The sequence below is a fragment of the Ambystoma mexicanum genome, chromosome 6p, assembly GCF_040938575.1.
Source record: "Ambystoma mexicanum isolate Mex_15411 chromosome 6p, UKY_AmexF1_1, whole genome shotgun sequence".
Lineage (NCBI taxonomy): Eukaryota > Metazoa > Chordata > Amphibia > Caudata > Ambystomatidae > Ambystoma > Ambystoma mexicanum.
The window spans coordinates 1000219335-1000237348 of NC_090935.1; the positions used below are offsets into that span (position 1 = coordinate 1000219335).

Here is an 18014-nt window from a genome sequence, read left to right on the forward strand (position 1 = left end):
CAGAAGAACTTGGAAGAGACGCCTGCTGCAACTCCTGGACCGTTGGTTTGCCCGGTGTAGCCCTGCTGCAATGCTGAAGTTCCAAATTTGCCTCGACTAGAGACATCCTGCAAAGGACAACTTCTCCCCTTGGGTTGGTGGTACCAGTCGACGCCAAGCTCATCTAGATATCCTTTTGGAGCTGGCTGTACTTCCATTGCTGCTGCAGGAACCGATTGCCAGGGAGAGTAAAACCAGAATCGAAGTTGGACCCGCGATTCTGGAAGATCCTCCAGACTCCCCTGCAGCAGGACTGACCAAGCCTGAGCCACCTCAACAGAGTGCTGGACCCAAGATGCGAGGTAAGTCCATAGTGGTATCCAAGAACAGCGGTGGTGCGATTTGCGAGACACGAGAAGCTGAAACCGTGAATTTTGCTGACTTGAAATTTGCCCATTGCTACCACTGAACTTACATTCATAGTGCATGAGTCCCCAGAAGTCCTCCCTCCTGTCTCAAAGATTGAGGCCCAGGAACAAATGGCTCTGCAGACCTACACAGGAACAAAAGCCAGCTGGAACAATTTCTAAACAAAGGTACTGTAAAACTAAGGCTTTGCTTACCTCTTTAGCCTTGCTAGCTCAGTTGAAACTTGTATTGGTTGCTTTTGTAGAGTTGTTTGCAGCTCTGCCCCTTGCAGGCCTCCCAGCTTGTGGTCCTACAGTGAATCTGTTTTTCTACAAAGATTTCTAAAACATTTTGCAGGACTTTTTACCTACCTGCAAGAAGTGCTGCGGCTCAGCTAGATTTTTACTAAATTAACATTGGCTGTCCTGGTTCCCCGATAGACTTTGTGCTTTACATTTCCCCCAGTAAAGTGTTCATTTACTTTGCATTGCAGGGTTTAAAAGTACTTGCATGTTTAAAGATTTGTTAACCTTTATCTTATTCCCTAAAACCTTTTCTTTGACACCAAACTCGGTATTGCTCTAAATGTGCCAGTGTTAAATCAATGTCCAGTCAGGGTATAGGAAGTTTCTGTGTGCATCCCCACCAAGGAGTATCAACTGATTTACGGAAACTGAGTGCATTTTTAAGTGCATTTTTGTGTTCCATATAACTGCTCCCTTCTAAAGAAAGCTTTATTCAACTGACTGTTAAATTAATAATTGTTTAATCAAACCTTGAGGAAACTTGTCACTGTGAATCTGTGTAATAACCCTACAGCTCACATTGTCCCCTCTTGAGATACGCCTGGCTTCTCAGCCACACTACGAACCTGTGTAGTACACACTTATACCAAAGGTTGGGTTACCTATTGCCAGGAGGGCCAGGTTGGTGTAGTCTCCCAAAGGATACTGCAAACAATCTTGCCTAACAAACAGGGTTACTACATCAATCCCTGCCTAACATTCCCTAATGTTGGTTTACTCACCTAAAGTATTGCTCATGTTCTCTGTTATGGAACGTGCTCAACTAAATATAACATTGCATTATGTATATAAAATGTCTATTTCACTAGAAGTGTTTTTTGGGCCCATGTATTTACTGAGTTCAATGTACTTTTCTACAGCTCACATCCTCCTCCTTAGGTAAGACTGGCCGCTCTGCGATTCTAACAAACGTTTGGTTAGTGCAAACCTATATTAAGAGTTTGAGCCTATATTCCAAAATCGTTTTGTAGAGCCTCACCTGTTAGACATTAGGATAACTCCCCTCACAATGTCCACTGGAACATTGCTGCTAGTCTTGGAACAGCTTCCAATCGCTCAGCTTGACGGGTCCGTTACCTTCCACATTGCACCCATTCAATCAGTTTTGTGAGTGGTGGGATTGGCACTAGACAAGCGAGTTTGGAAAACACAAGCCACTCTCCTTACTGCCAAGAAGTATGTGTCTTGTTCCATTAACAGCAATACCGACTCTAGTGTGCTTAAATATGCTGTCATCTAAATCTCTTTTTCGATGCTTCCGATGACCATATATTTAAGCAAACATCCGAATTCAGGCTTTAATTTCTCTATCTGCAGCCAACAGAGCATTCCTAAAGGAGACTGCGCTGAAAGACCTATGCCCAAATGCTGCTTATAATAGACGCACTACCTGCCCACAGAGGACTGAAAATCATAACATTGCATATTGGGCTGATTTTTTTTTAAATGCATCTTAACAGCACTGCATTTTTACTTGCCAATGCAGAGTGCACATTTTGATGTCCGATTTAGCTTTTCTTTATAAAATTATAGCCATTTTTAGATCTCGCAATGGAGCTGGTAAAAAGATTTGTCAGTGAACAGCCAAAGTCTTTCTACTAGGTCTCTGCTTAATGTAAGAGATGGCAGCATTTGCCCAGAGCAGGGTAAGCAATGTTGGTGGAAAGCTATTGGTGGTGTTCTTACAGTGACAATACTGGCACATTTGTTTTTGTCTATGCAGTACATCTTTGCTTTTTTTTTGTACTCTTGTTCAGAGGAGAATTGCCTGGCATTTCGATGCTGGACTGCCCCAGGGCAGGACAAAGACTGATGTTTGGGATATTTCTTCTCTGTGAAAGATAGTGAGCTAAAGACTCTGAGTAAGTCTCTCGCAACCAAGACTGTCTGGCAGAGGGACTCCCAGGACCCCCCCTTGTTTTTTTGCACGCATACTGCATGTTTATTTCTACATGGCTATACAAGTTTTTTGTATTTTACCTAGATTTTTTTTGTGTGGTCATGCCTTATGAAAGGACTTGTTGCCTGATCGATAAACCTTTAGGAATTCAATTTGCTACCTCTGGCACTGCTGCTTTGATCTCCAGTAACAAACGTGTTACTTTTGTTCGAGATGCAAACTATAGATTTGTTCTGGATAAGGCATTTCTAAATTAGTTCTTTTCCTTTTTGTGAAAGGACAAACACTATCCTAATGCTTTTTTTGATTTCTTATTGAGCATTTAGAAAAGTTGTATGTCTTTTTTTAGTCCTAGTCAATGCAACATTACTGTGTTAGTGGTGGTTTTCCTGACTTTTATTTTCTTCCTGGTACAGGATCAACCCATGGGAGGCTGGGAGATGGCGAAACGCATCGGCGATTCTACTGCCCTTTACAAGTTTACTGCAAAATATGTTCTAAAGGCAGACCAGATTGTAACTGTGAGTGAATATTTCATTGTTTCTTTGTAGAAGGACACTGCCATAATGTTAGCCCTACTTTCTGCTCCACGACATTAGGAACCGCTGTGAGCCAAATCTGATACAAAAACTGCTGTCCCCCTCCTGTATGCCTTTTTTTTAAATTGGTTTTGTTTTTTTCAACATAAATAATGCTGTTTTCATTATAAAGAATATGAAATAACTTGACTGCTTTACAATTGCTCATATTTAACTAGTATCCCCAACTTGACCCCTGCCCCCTCGCCCCACACTGCAACCCTTGAGGCAACAGATGGGTTCAATGATTTCTATAGTCCGGCAAAGGAGTTATTTTCGGAGCATGGTACTTGCATATGACATTTTGGAATTAACTTTAAAGTAATAGGCAGATCATTGGAATGATGCTTTGACTGTGTTGTATTGCACTCAACTTCAGGTAATGTACTTGGCTCGGAACTCGGACCATTCATTGTCAATGGAAGTGTGATCACCATGAATGGCTGCTGTTAGCTTGTCCATGTTGAAAATATTAAGGGAGACATTGATCCACTCAGCTTTGGTTGGTAGATTTGTTCTTTTCCACACAGTTGTGAGGCAGTGCCCTCGCAGCAAGCAGGAGCCCATGTGTCATTTTGGGTACTTTTAAGTGTTTGTTCTTCTGTCTCGACCAAGCTAAATAGGATCATGAGTGGCTGCTTCTCCCTCTCCTCTCCTTCAAGCTCTTTGATCCAACTGAGCACCTCATCCAATACGCCTTGGCCGCCCTACATCCCCACCACATGTGCCAGTAGTCCGCTTTCTGGCCACAGCCTCGCCAACAAAAAGGACTTACATCCTGGCTTGCCGGAGTGGGTCGTATTGCCACCTATATAAAAGCTTAATCACATGTAATTTGTACTGACAAGAGAGGTTTTCAAAGTCCTTCTACATATCTTAAGCCATGTCTGTCTCTGGGGAGAGATTTCTCCCAAGGTCTTTTTCCCCACTTCTGTTTCAAGGTGACCGAGGGGGTTGTTGACTCCAACTAGTGCTGTATACATCGCACTGATGAGTCCCTTGGAGCCTATGTACGTATCCCTCTGTAAAGCCTCCCTCCAGACCTCCTGGGTCATGACGCCTTTCAGTTTTTAAGTATTGGAAAACAGAGCGGACCTATGCCGAGGGCTTCCTCCAGGTCTTGGATAGTGATGAAAGCGTTATTCCTCTGTAGTTGCCCTGCCCAAACAAGCCCCGCCTCGTACCACGATTCAAAACTGCCTGGGTCAGGAAGATCGTCCCGGATGCCAGTAGCCCATAGATGCGCTAGGGGAGGGCCATGTTGTGACTCCTTTAATTCCTTTATTTGATTTCCATATGGCCCCGAGGATGGGGTTATTTTTAATGCTGTTTCGCAGTTGGGGTCCTGGTACCCATAACCATTCTCCCACGATAAAAGGGCAGAGGTGATAGTTGTCTAGCCCTGTCCATTGGGGGTCTTTTTGCTGTCTGACGCGCGGGATTAGCACTTGCAGTTGCGCTGCCCTGTAGTAGAGCTCTGTCTGGGAGACCTACCCTGCCATCGTCTTTCGGAAGGTGAAGTAAGGCAGCAGCGACCCTGGGTTTTTTGTTTTGCCATAGGAAGGTGTGTAGGACTTTTTTTGGTGGTGACAATTCTTTGGGAAGTTGGATGGGGGGAGCATCTGGAATAGATAAAGCAGCTTGGCAAGATTACCATTTTGATGGTGTTCAGTCGGCCCATCCATGAGATGGTGAGCCTTGTCCACCGTTCAATGTCTTTTTGTATTTTGTATATCTGGGGGAAGTTGGCTTCAAATAGATCACCCAGATCACGAGTCACATTGATGCCTAAATACCGCAGCGTAGTGAGACTGACCTTCATCCCTAGGGGTGAAAATCGCCCAACTTCTGAGTCCCTACTCTTGTCTATCGGGAGGAGGACCGATTTCACTGTGTTGATTTTCAGGCCGACCAATTGGCCGTATTCCTCAATTATCTCCATAGCCGCCGGTATCGAACTTAAGGGGTTAGTTGTATGTAGGAGGATGTCGTCGGCACATAGGCCTAGTTTGTATTCTTGGTCCCCTACTTTAATTCCTTCCACCCTTTTGTCAAGCCTAAGATTCTGCGCCAGTGGTTCGGGGAACAACACAAATAGTATGGCAGATAATGGACAGCCCTGCCTGGTGCCTCTTTCTAGTGGGAACCACCTTGAGTAGCCACCGTTCACCACCACAGAGGTCTGGGGAGCCGAGTATATTGCCTTAATGGCACAGCGTAGTTTGGGGCCAAGACCTATCCAGACTAGAACCCTTTCTAGGAACTCCAGTCCACTCTGTAGAAGGCCTTTTCGGCATCAAGCGACAGGAGGGTCGGGTCGTCACTCCTCCCCTTTGCCTCATGTATCAAGTGTAATGTTTTCCTCATTGTATCCGCTCCCTGTCTCCCCATGACAAAGCCGACTTGATCCGTGTGTATTAATTTCGGTAGATGTGTTTCTAATCTGGCTGCTGTTACACTCGCGTATATTTTGGCGTCTATGTTGAGGAGTGATATGGGGCGATATGACCCACAGTGTTTTGGGTCTCTACCTTCTTTTGGGATGACCGTTAGTAGGGCCTGGGCAAAGGATGGGGGTGCCTGTCCTGTTTCAAAGATGTGGTTGAATAGGGCCACCAGGAAGGAGATAAGGAATGCAGTGAATGTTTTATAGAAGCCGGGGGTGAAGCCATCGTCCCAGGCGCCTTCCCCAACTTAAGACGTTTAATGGCCTCTGCAACTTCTTCCTCAGTGACCGGTGTCAAGGGCCTCAGCCTCGGGGCGCGTGAGTGCAGGGAGATCTGACTCTGAGATAAGCATCTACACTCCCCGGTGGGGGAGGAGGGTCGCTGGTGTACAAGTCTTCATAAACGAAGGCGAACGCCTCTCGTATGCCCTCTGGGGAAGATTATATTGTATCTACGAGAGTTCCATCTGTCCTCTCTAGCATGTCTACCCATCTTTCTGCCCTTTGAGCAAGAAGCCTTGCCGCGAGGAGGGCATCAGCTTTATCTCGTTTTTCGTAGTACTTTTGTTTCAGGTATTGTAGGGTCTGGGTCACCTTGCTCATTTCCAGGGCTTTTAACTCCTCCCGTAGTGCCTTGGCTTCAGCAAGGTGTGTGGCTCTGCTTTGAGGGGATGTCTGCGGTAGGCTCTCTGCTTTGTCTAGTTTCATTCTAATGTTAGCCTCCAGTAAGGTGCGTTCCCTCTTTTTCCTCGCCCCCTCTCTGATTAGGATCCCACGCCAAGTGGCCTTTGCCGCTTCCCATACGTTCACTTTCGTGACTTCACCTCTATCATTGGTTATGAAGAATTGTTTGATTTCATTTTCCAATTCTTCCCTAAAAGCCACATCGGACCATAATGTTTTGTTGCACATCGACTTTGTAGTGCGATGGGTGAGGTCTTCCCAATCTAGTTCCACCACGACCATGTCATGGTCAGACCATGCAATGGGGTATATGTCTACGGTGTGAAGTATTCTCATTAGGTCTTCAGAGAGGAACAAATAATCGATTCTTGTGAGCGTGTCGTGCGGGATGGACCGAAAGGTAAATCCTTTGTCCAATGGATGTAGGTGACGCCAACTGTCAGAGGCCGTACAGGGCGAGTCGTTTTATTCTCTGCATGTTCTTGTGTCTGGCGGGGGTTAGGAAACATTGTGTGTGGTTTGCCTAGCCATGGCACTGTTTATCCATGTATTGAAGTCGCCCCCAAGAATAGTATGACCTTGCGCTTTATTAAACAGCCATTCGGCCGTTTTAAGGAGGAATCTCTTTTGACCTTGATTGGGTGCATAAATTGTGGCAAGGGTTACGACTGTCTTTAATGGATCCCACTATTAACATGGTTCTACCCTCTTGTCGGCCCAGGAATTTTGGATCTTCATGCGGAGGTTCTTTCGGATCGGAATCCCCACCCTGGCTTTTTTGAGGACGCCGAACTCCAATAAGTGTTCCCCACGGACTACTGGTGATCCCTTTCTCGCTGCCCTTCTGATATTTCGTCTCTTGTAGGAACATATCAATGTTGGACCTATTAAATTCTCTCGCTACTAGTGAGCGTTTAGTGGGGGAATTTAATCCTTTTATATTGATTGTGCATATGCGTAGCTTGTGATGTCTAGGTGTTGTTGCCATTGTTTATCGGTGTGAGGTAGCCCAATAAATGCGCCTGCTTCAATGGCTCTGCTCTAGGTGTGTGCCATACGTCTGTCCCTTTGCAAGTAAGCAGATTTCTGTGGGGGCCACTAAACTTCCTCGTCGCTCAGCCGTCAGTAATTTCAAGAGTGCCTTTCCCTTCCCCTCACATTTGTATTCATTGCCCCCCCCCCGACCCTCTGAGTTGCACTGGCCCACCCTCTCCAAACCATACGGCGTCCGATTTGGCTGGGTTATGTTCACCCAGTCGTCTTTGGACCACCAGCGGGAACCGTACCTCAAACGGTCCCAATCACATATTCATATAACATAACCATGAGCCCCTAACACCCCCTGCATTATGTAAACATGTTGACAAACTGAACTGCATTTCAACAATAGGATCTCGGTCACTTGCGCCCGATATGCGGCCCCCAATAAATCACCATAAGGACAATCTTTTTTATTTTCATATTGGCTCTCACCGCCTCCTTCCTACCCTTCCCTGGGCTGCTCTCAAACCTTGGCCCCCTCCACTTCCTTTAGTGCTCACTAAAATGCATTGGCTCACATCGTTTTAAGTGTACCCTTACCCCAGATGACTTTGCGAGTATGTCCGGGGAAGCGTTTATCCGTCTATTTCCTAGAGCCTTGCATCGTCTTTCTCCGTGGACCTTTGGTGTGCCATCCCTTTGCCTCTGGTCTTTTTCCGCTCTGTGATGGTGCCTCATCTTGGGTGCCCAATAGGTCAGTTATGCAGCACCTGATGTCCCTTTCAGAGATTAGTTTTATGGCGTTGCCTTCCCACTCAAAGGAGAGCGAGAAGGGGTATCTCCAGCGGTATCGCACACCTTTTTCTTTCAGTATTTTGGTGAGTGGGAGGCACATTCTCCGCATTGCTTGTGTGAGGGAGGATAGATCTTGATAGATGGAGACATGCGCCGGGCCCAGCGTGATTTGCGAAGTGTCTAGCCTTGTCCAAGACCCTGGCCTTGTCTGTGTAGTTATGGAATCGGGCAAGCACCGTTCTTGGGCCTCCTGACTTTCCCCCAGCCCTGTGGACACGATCAATTTTGGGTTCGTCAATCGAGTAGTCATTGAAAAGCGATTTCATTGTTATGCAGTGTTCTGTTCAGGTCTGACTCAGTCTCGCATTCATTCTCTGGGATTCCGAAGATGCGTATGTTTTTGCGCCGCTCCCTGTTTTCTAAGTCATCGATCTTTAGGCGAAATACCTCTTCCCTGGCTTCGAGTTCCGCGAGTCGCATGTCCATTTGAGTCTCTAGGGTGTTCAGCGAAGTCTGGTTGTGCTCAACCTCTTCAAGCCTGTCCTCCATTTTATCCATCTTTTGGGTAATTTTATCAATTTTGCCACCAATGTCCGCCCTCATACTCCTTTCATTGAGGATATCGGCGACGTCTGCTTTGGTGGAGGCTGCCTCGGATCCTGGTGACATTGTTGCAATTCCAGGTGCGCAATAGCTGTGTTGCAAAGATGAGAACTGGTATGCAGCCAGTCTTTCCTTGACGTTCATACATTGGATTTGATGGTGTTTGAGCGAGAAGTCCCACTTGGGGTACAGCTAGAGGGTGGATACTAAGGCTTGTTTCTGGTTCCGTGAACACCTGACTGGGTATGGCTCACAAATTGGAGGGTGCCCTTTGGTTGGAAAGTCCAGGCTGTTGGGGAGGGGCAGGGTGTATGCTGCACCTCGGTTTATCAGGAGGCACCCACCCTGGAGTGATGGGGTCAGTGGAGGAGGGCATCCTGTGAGTATTGGCTCTGAGAATGGCACACGCCCTGCAGCATACAGGGGCCCAGCTCTCGGTGTGGGTGGGGCCTTTTCGGCAGGAAAGGTGCTCCGCTGTCGTTGTCTTGGGCATAGGCACAGATGGAATTGCGTGGATGAGATCTATTGACAGGGGGCTTTTAGTTCCAATTGAAGTTCAGAGGTGGGCGCCCTCAGATATTATATTTCATTTTCCTTTGTCGCTGGCCTGCCTGTCCGTTTTGAGGGGGGGCAAAAGACTGCACACGCCCCGTAGATGGGGGGGGGGGGGGGGAGGCAACCCTCTGCACTGCCCTCACTGGGCGCAGGCCCCTTGCCTTGATTTCTGTGACTGTCTGTGATGCAATCGCCAGAAATGATTTGGGTGATTCCAGTCGCCTGCAATTTAGTGGGCCATATGGCTTTGCAGGTTTGGGGTCTAGGGCTAGCTATCCAGTCCTCGTGGATGCTGCAGCTCCCAACACATTTATTTCCTGGCAGGTGCCCAAGGCTGCGAATGGTACGCCCCTGCTATCTGTGCAAAAACCCGTTTCGGGGTACTCCATGTCTGTATTTGTCCTTCGGGCTGCTGGGCCAAAGGTGTGGACCGTGTCCAACTTGTGCGTGGGCCGCCTCGGGGGCCTGCATGTCTGGCCTTGTCGAGGGGGGGGGGGTGCCCTCCTGGGGCTGCGTGCTGCCTGTTGAAGGGGCCTCCGGCCGGTTTTCAGTTGTGGAGGGGGGCGTTCCTCTTTATTCCCTGAACACTGTCACCCACCACGGGCCCCTGACGGGGTGGGGGGGAGAGGGCCCCAGGCCGGGCGAAGCGCCACTGTGTTCCAAGGGGGTGGTGGGTCGCTTACCCTCTCCACGGCTTCTTTTCTGTGTGGTGGGGCGCCGGAGCCCAAAGCTGCACAGGCGGCCGCACAGGGAGAGCGCAGACACTCTCCTGCCCCGGGTGTTTGTCTGCTCCACAGGCGGAAGGGCAGCAGCTGCTGGGGAGGTCGTAGCGGGGCCTGCGCCGTCCGCAGTCAAATCGTAGGAGGAGCTAAATTCCTCGATGCAGCATGTAGCCGCGGCCCGCTTCCCGGCTGCTGCGTATGCAGCTGGGAGGGGGAGTGCAGATGGACAGACTTTTCTCCCAGATGGCACGTCTGGTTTTTTCCCCCCAAATTTTGCTCGGTAGGTGGGGGGGACCGTCGGATGACTCGGACAGCAGTTGTTTTGCACAGGGGGGGGACAAAAGTGGGGGCTCAGGACACTTTTGGGGCCCATGGGTACAGAGCTCACACGGCGGTGCTAATCGTCCGTGCCCCCTCCCCCCCCGGTGGCCAGTCCTCCTGTATGCTTTTACGTGAGGATACTACGCTGTGCCTCTGAGCCCAGGGACATTGGTTATCCCTTGTGGATCAGTGCTCTGATGCTACATAACCACGTGGTCTCTCCTCATAATAGAGCCATGCTGGATAAAGCCACTGTCTTGGGTTAATATGCAGTATCGGACCTTATTTTTGTATTTGGTTTATTTGTATTTATTGTGTTTATATTGCACATTACTCCAAAGCGCTTTACATTATAAGAAGATACATAGACGATTAGAACAGTTGAAGCAAATTACAAAACATGAATCAAACCTACAGAACAGTGTGTAGAGCAATTAGCCTGTGAATATCAACAAGAGAAGGAGGGGGTGAGCAAGGGGAAGGAAGGAGGGAGAGGATGGGGATTAGAGTGATGATGCAAGGAGTGGGAGGTAAGAGGAAAAGGAGCAGTTAGAGGTGAGTAGGGGGAGACGTGAGGGGAGAAATTTGAGAGGCGAAGGGTGTCGCGGTGGGGAATGAAGAGATTTCAAGGTAGTACAGAAGGAGGAAATCGTGGGGATGGAGCGGATAGAGTTTTAGGGGGCCAGTAGCTGAAAGGAGCAGAAATGAGAAGAGGCACATGTGGAAGGGGAAACGGTGAGTAGGAAGAGATCGGCAGATCGGAGGAAGCGGTAAGTGGTGTAGAAGGGAGCGAGGAGAGATCAGGGGAGCAAGATTGTGAAGAGATTTGACAGAGGAAATTAAATTTAAGTTGGGGGTGAAAGGGAAGCCAGCCAAGGTAAGAAAGTGAAGAGTAAATGGAGTTGAGGAGTAAGGAGATGGAGGGCACGGATTTTAGAGTGATAGAGGGATTTGAGGGCCGCGAGATGAGATGCAGGGAGTCCAAAATGGATAGAAGAACAATAGAAGAGGCGAGAGGAGATTCAAAGTTTAGTGGCGTGGAAGGAGCAAACTTTGCGAATGATGAAAAGGTGGTAGCGACAGGCGTGAGTTAAGAGAAATATGTTGGAGAAAGGAGAGGGAGGAGTTAAAGTGAATGCCTAGATTGCGGGCATGGACAGAGAAGGGAAGATTAGAGGGGGGGTGAATAATGAATTTAATTATTTTATATAGCTGCAAATGCTTGTGCCCATTACCAAGTTGGGAAAGAAAAATGTGCCTGTTCCCTTCTGGTGTCCCTGAATTTTTGGCTTTTAGGGGGGGGGGGTGATTCCCTTCACCTTAGAGACCCCCAGCAACTTTGCTGGATTTTGAGTGCTTGATTATTTTTTTTATACCTGGAGTGAGCCTTTTTCCCACTCTCGTATATTGATGTGTTTTACTCTTGTTTCCTTTTGGTTAGGGAGTCTAACCAACTCCGTAGGCATCTGCATTTGTTGCACAGCACCCTCGGGGCAGTGGCACAGGGAAGCATTTTCAGGCCTTCCCAATGTTTAAATGCCTTATCTGGGATTAACTACTGTTTCCCAGAATAAGTAAAGTGAAGTTGACTTAACTAGTCTTTCAAATTCCTAGATCCAGCACACCCTATCTTACAATAGTAGGGGGGGGGGGGTTACTTAGTAGCCCCTGTCTAGATACTCATGTAGCGTTCAAATGCTACCCTTTCCCCTCAGAATGGCTGGTGGCAGTGGTTTTGCAACAAACTACCATGATTTTTCCCCGACAGTGAAATATTCAAAGCTCCGGTAACGTTAAATCGCAGGAGCCATGTTTTTTAAGATGGCGTATGAGCCTCCTTTGTTAAAACGGGTCCCGGTCTTCTTTTTTCGCCATTTTTGTGGAAAGGTCCTTCTAGAGTTTTCTTTGCGTGCCAAGCCAGGTTTGGTCTTGGTTCATTCACCTTTGGCGGGCTTCAGGAGTGAAGTCCTCTGGCGCCTGAGTGTCCGGGGTGAGCAGGAAGTGAGGTAGGTGCCCGAAACTGCCTGTCCTTGGTCTCCTAGGAGACCCAAATGCACTCTGTGGTGATTGGCTGGCTGACTGTCTGGCAAGGACAGCAGCCCTGCTGGGTGAGTGACAGCTGGGCTGGAATGAATGGGAGAGAACTAAATAAAAAGTTACTTGGCTTGGAAGGCAGAGTCGACCACTGGCACAAAGCATCCGAAGAAGAGCTTGAAGACAGCTGCTGCAACTCCTGGACCGTTGGTTTGCCTGGAGAAGCCCTGCTGCATGTCTGAATCGCCAAGTTCGCATCGACGGAAGCCCCTGCAAAGACGACTTTTCCCTTTGAGTTGGTGGGGCCAATCCACTCCAAAGTAAGCCACCTGGACACCCATCTCGGAGCTGGTTGAATTTCATCCGAGTTGCTGCAGGAAACCGTAGAACCAGGGAGAGGGACACCAGTTTGTGTTACTTGCAGCCACTGAAATTGAAGTTTGCCAATTGCAAGCTTTTGACTGCCCCAGTGCAGGAGTCCCCCGATGTCCTCCCTCTTGTCCCCACGACTGAGGCCCAGGAACAGCGAGATCTGCAGGAACTGCCAGGAACAGAAGTCATCGGCTGCCTTTTTCTTCATTGAAAGGTACTGTAAAACGAGGCTGAGTACTTACCTCTTGCGGTGAAAGTGCTTGAAACCTTTGCAACTCACATTCCTAATCAACTTGTGACCAACATATGATTCTTCTTCCTACAAACTATTCCTGAGAACATTTGCCGAGACTTTTCCATTTACTTACCAGAACCACTTTATCCAACCCAAGACTTGAGCCCATTGATTTTTGCCTAGCCAATTGAATTGACTCTTCTGGTGTACTTCCAAGTATTTGCACGGTCTAAGAATAATTGTTACCTTTCATGTTCTGATAACCTTTGCCTTTAATCACCTTAAAGTGTTCTGAATGCCAACCGTAAGATATTGATGTCCCCAGCACCCTTGTCATTAAAGTTACCTGTGGGCCATCCCAAAAGGGTGTTGTCGGATTCAGAAACTTAGTGTACAGTATTGAAGTATATTTGTTATTATATAATTGCCTCCTAGTGTATTTTATAACTGACTGAAAATAAATTAAGTGTTTATCCAAGAAACCTTGTGTAAGAGTTTATTTGAACACCTGTGATTGTAGACCTCTAATCATTACTGCTCACATCCCCCTCTTGAGATAAGCCCGGCTGCTCAACACGCTACCAAAACTGTGTTGTACAGACTTATACTAAAGGTTGGTTTGCTTACACCTGTAGTCCTAGTTGGGTGTAGTGTTCCCAGAGGGTACTGCATACAAACCTTGCTTAACTGGGGAGAGAAGGGGGATGAAGACAGCCATTTCCATTGCAGGCCTCCTGCCACACTTTGATTTGTTACCTTCGTAGCCCAGATGGCTGAGGGCGGGGGTGCTTTTAAGTTTTGTCCCAGGGTGTCACCCTGGGGGTGTGGAGCAGGCTGGTGTTTAATTTACTTTTGGGTTCACCAGGGGTGCAGTCCTTTATAACGCATGAGTAGCCCTATGCTCTAATGGCTAATCTTTGGTGTTCAAATTAATTTTTTTACATGCCTAGGCTGTCCTTAAATTTCTTTGGGCCATCCCTTTGTGTATACCGCAAGGCAGGCATAAATGGCCTTTGTGCTGACCTGGACTCCCTCTGAGCAGATTGTTGCTCCCTCTAGTGTTTCAGCTGTCCTAGCCGGTTCTTCTGCCTCAGACATATGTGGGTGGGCCTGAGTTATGCATTTTTAGGGCTGCATGATTGGCTGGCTGCTAAAACATCTGTGTGCCGGTCTTCTGTGTTAGAGGATGGTTCACCTATGCCTGCCATGTGGCGAATGTTTGTCTAGGGGAAACCATGTCTGTTATGCAGATACTTACCTGAATTGCTGCATCATTGCCACGAAGATGGATGCTACTTTTTGTGTCTTTTCAGTTCCTTGTTCTTTTCTTGAAGGTTCTTACAGGGCTTTGCATTCCCGGCCCCCAGTTATACTTACTGTCTATGCTCCTAATAGGGTCTGCATTGTTGCTCTGCTACATCCCTTTGAATTCCTCCTGGGCCAAGCACCTCTAGGTAGGAAGACTCCCTGGAATAAGAGTGGTGTGATTTTATTTTTTATTTTAATTTTTTTTTCCTTGGGAATTTTCGGTCTCTGCTAATTCCGTTTAACCTGAGACCCCAGCCCTTTTTTTGCTGGAAAATGGGATTTTTAAATATTTTAATCTCCTGAGTGTAACTTTGTACCACTTACTCCATGCTTTTTCTCCGTCTGTGATTTAGATTGTTACTGTTTTGAGCCTGGTAACCCCATATGTTTAATACAAGCATCTGCTTTTTGCTGTGACCCACTAGACCCTGTGCATTGTCACTGAGGAGCCCCTTGAACTTCGTTTGATGAAATAAATTCTCTTGTGAGAACTCCAGTACCCAAGAGTAGTAAAATAACTTTAATCTTGCATTATCTCTTGTGGGTCCAGCACACAACAACTTATGTGTTGTGGGGTCACATAGTAACACCTTCTCCCACTACTCAAGTAACTTTGTTAAACTGACTAACTTGAATGGCTGGTAGCAATGGTTACCTTTTTTGTGTAGGTTTCTAGCAGGCAGACAGTACAGCACCCATGGGTGACCTTTTCTCAATGAGCCCGGCCTTTTTCACCATTTTTAGTTAGTCTGTTTCTTCTGGGCTACTCCTTGTTGGGACAATAAGGGCTTAGTAAAACCATTCAACTCAAGCAGTACAAGACTCCACTCTTAGTATAAGGCTGTACCACCTGAGTTCATGGTAGCCTAGACAGAGCAGCCAGGCCTATTTTAGGAGGGAGGGCTGTAAGTGAAATTGTAATTCAAATGAACCAAAGAAACACTATGTATATAAAATACCAGATTTATTTAAATACATGTAGGCCCAGATAAATCTAGGGGTAAGTAAGCACTAAAACATTATATGAAATCACAGTATAAAAACACAACACCCAAGTATAGACCTTATTTGAACTACCTAACAGTAGTTCTAGGGAAGTCAAAACCTTTTCATACGCATTCAGTATAGGTCAAGCCTATTCTTGGAGTAAAAACCAATGCTTACTTTTTACAATTACTTTCAGTAATGCAGGGGTTGTAGACCCTTCAGTTGTATGATTCTTAGCACAAATCATTTAATCAGTCAACTGGACAATATACATTTGGTGAATAGTGAAACACTTATTCTAGGCACAGTAAAAACCTAGAACTAATTTTGTCATAATAGTTCTACTAGGTGAGTGCAACCTAAGTATGTGATATAGTTACAGGTGCTTTTGAAATCAGTGAACCACAGATGGAGATAAGCAATAACTCTTGTAGCCTATTTTTGGATGGCACACAGCTAACACAAGGTAAGTAAAACCCACTTAATTTTAACCTCACAATGAAGGGGAAAGTCAAACCCAATGTCACTTTACTGAATGATTCAGTTATTCTAGGTAGGCAACAACCTAATTCTTATTCTGGACATGCTAGCAGCAAGACCCAGTTGGGGGACACTCCTACACATTCTCCTCAAAGGACTAATCTGGTGATACCAACACTTTACTTTTGGGAAGAGCACAACCTAATCACAGTAAAATACCTTCATCTACTGACTGTCAAAACAGTTGCTAAGGAAGAAAAGATGTTAACTTTCTCCAGCATGGGGTCTGGCATGGATTCACATGCTCATGAATATTGCCCGTCGTCAGGCTGGGAATGCTCGGTAAAGAGAAAATCAGTATCCGTTTCGTTTCTGATCTGTCTTTCGTAGTAGTAACCAATCACTGATCTCTGCGTCATACTGACCACAGCCAATGACTGCCCTCTACCTAAGCCCCGCCTCTGGCAGCCATCTTCAGATTTTTACCGCACGTTCAAGTGTTGGGATCCTCGTGCTATTGCTCTCGAGCGTTAGTGCTATTTTTTTTTCACGTTTTTTCTCAAAAAATTTCTTTCGGTCAAGAGCCTCAACCTCCACCGTTTCTTCATCCGATCAACGGGGACCCGTGTCGGATTCGTCTACGCCCCTCAAGGGTGAAGATTTCGTCGAGCCACGCTTTTGGAGGACTCCAGAAGTTTCTCGGGCCCATCTCGGACATGGCCCAGGAGAAGGGAAGCTCGACGCCCGGAAAGCTGTTCAGGGTCTGCCCTGGATGCCAGCTTCAGAATGTCTTTAAGGAGGACGAACACTCCCTTTGTCTTTACTGCCTAGATGAGGACAAGACGCACGTGGAGAAGGACTGTGCGTTTTGCGGCAATATGTCGGAGCGGACCATGAAGGACGGCCATCAACGTCTCGCCAACTGGCTGGAAGGGAAGAGCCCGTCAGGCGAGAAGAAGTCTGAGCGGTCTTCTAAGACCTTTGAGGACGCCCCGGCGACGGGGGTCCAACACAAGGCCAAGCACCGCGAGGCCGCTGGCCCCAGAGCGCCGAACGGTCGGGCTCTACGGGCGCCAGGCAGGGCGCATCCTCCCCGGTGCCATCAACCACGAGCCATCGCTCTGGTTCGGGTAAGAGGAAGGCCGAGCACCCGGCGAAGCTCCTGGAGAGACCCCGGTCGAGCTCGAAGGCCCCATCTGAGTGGGAGCGAGGCAGTGACCCTCCCCCCAAGGAGAAGGCGGTGAGCGCACCTAAGGTGGTGAAAGCCTTAATCCATCCGGCCAAGGCCTCTATCGAGACAGTCGCGGCGGCCCTGGCTCAGCCTGTGGAGGCTACACCAGTGGTGGCGACCTCGGGGGCTCAGTCTCCCTGCCACCGCGGAGGGAGTCCTCTTTTATGCCCATTGACAGGACCCCCGTGAAACCTCCGACGGAAAAGTAAAAGGGGGGGCAGGAGGTCGTTGTGGATTCGGCCTCAACCTCTGAGGAAGAGCTGATCGAAGTCTTAAGCCACGGCGTTGGCGTGGAAGACCACCAGCCTGTCGGGAGGGACCCCGACGTAGGAGACGACGATAACGTTGAGGGTGCTGACGGGGCTCCTGACCGCCCATCGGACTCCCCTCAACCAGTGCCGCAAGACAACGCGGCGGCTATTTTGTTGGCTATACAGTCCTTATGCTCAGACTGCCGTTACCACCAGCGGAGGAACTGCTCCCGACGGGGGACCCGGAGCCAGGCCCTTCTGGGAGCCCTCCCCCTAAGAGAAGGATTCATCCTCCACCTCCTTTTCAGCCATCACACCCTGTTCAGCCCTCCTCCCCGCCCACGACACGTGGGGATGATACGGGGACTGACACGGCTGCGACGGGTACAGACGACGAGCTTTACGACGAGGATCTGCCGTCACCTCCCGCCCGGGCTTCCCCGCCCGACAAGATTGGATCGTTTCACTCCCTGATCGCCAGGGCATCCGAGCTTTTCCAGCTCTGCCCGGAAGAGAAGGAAGGTTTCCTTTATCAATGGCGCGAGGCGAAGAGGAAGACGGTCCTCTCTGTACCTCTACTGGACGATATTTGGGATGAGGGCCTCGCCCTCCTCAAGAACCCATCCATGACGCCGGCTAGAAGGGATCGGTACGAGAAGTACCGGGTCCCAGACGCGGCCCTCTTGTGCCTTCGGGCACAGCCGACCCCGGACTCGGTCGTCTCCGCGGTGGCCAGGAAGAAAGTGGGGGGGGGGGGGAAGCGCAGCCTCTACGTCGACCTCCTCGCTGGACGGCGAGGGAAAGAAATTAGATACGATGGGACGCAGAGTCATCTCGTC

General features: G+C 48.2%; 1 protein-coding gene across 1 annotated transcript in view; it reads left to right on the plus strand.

Moving 5' to 3' along the window:
- Positions 1 to 18014, plus strand: part of LMNB1 (lamin B1) — a 505711-nt gene that overhangs the window by 358618 nt on the left and 129079 nt on the right. The window contains exon 8 of the mRNA XM_069625602.1: positions 3009 to 3113. Within this exon, the coding sequence (XP_069481703.1) occupies positions 3009 to 3113 (105 nt within the window). The remainder of the gene's footprint in view (positions 1 to 3008; positions 3114 to 18014) is intronic.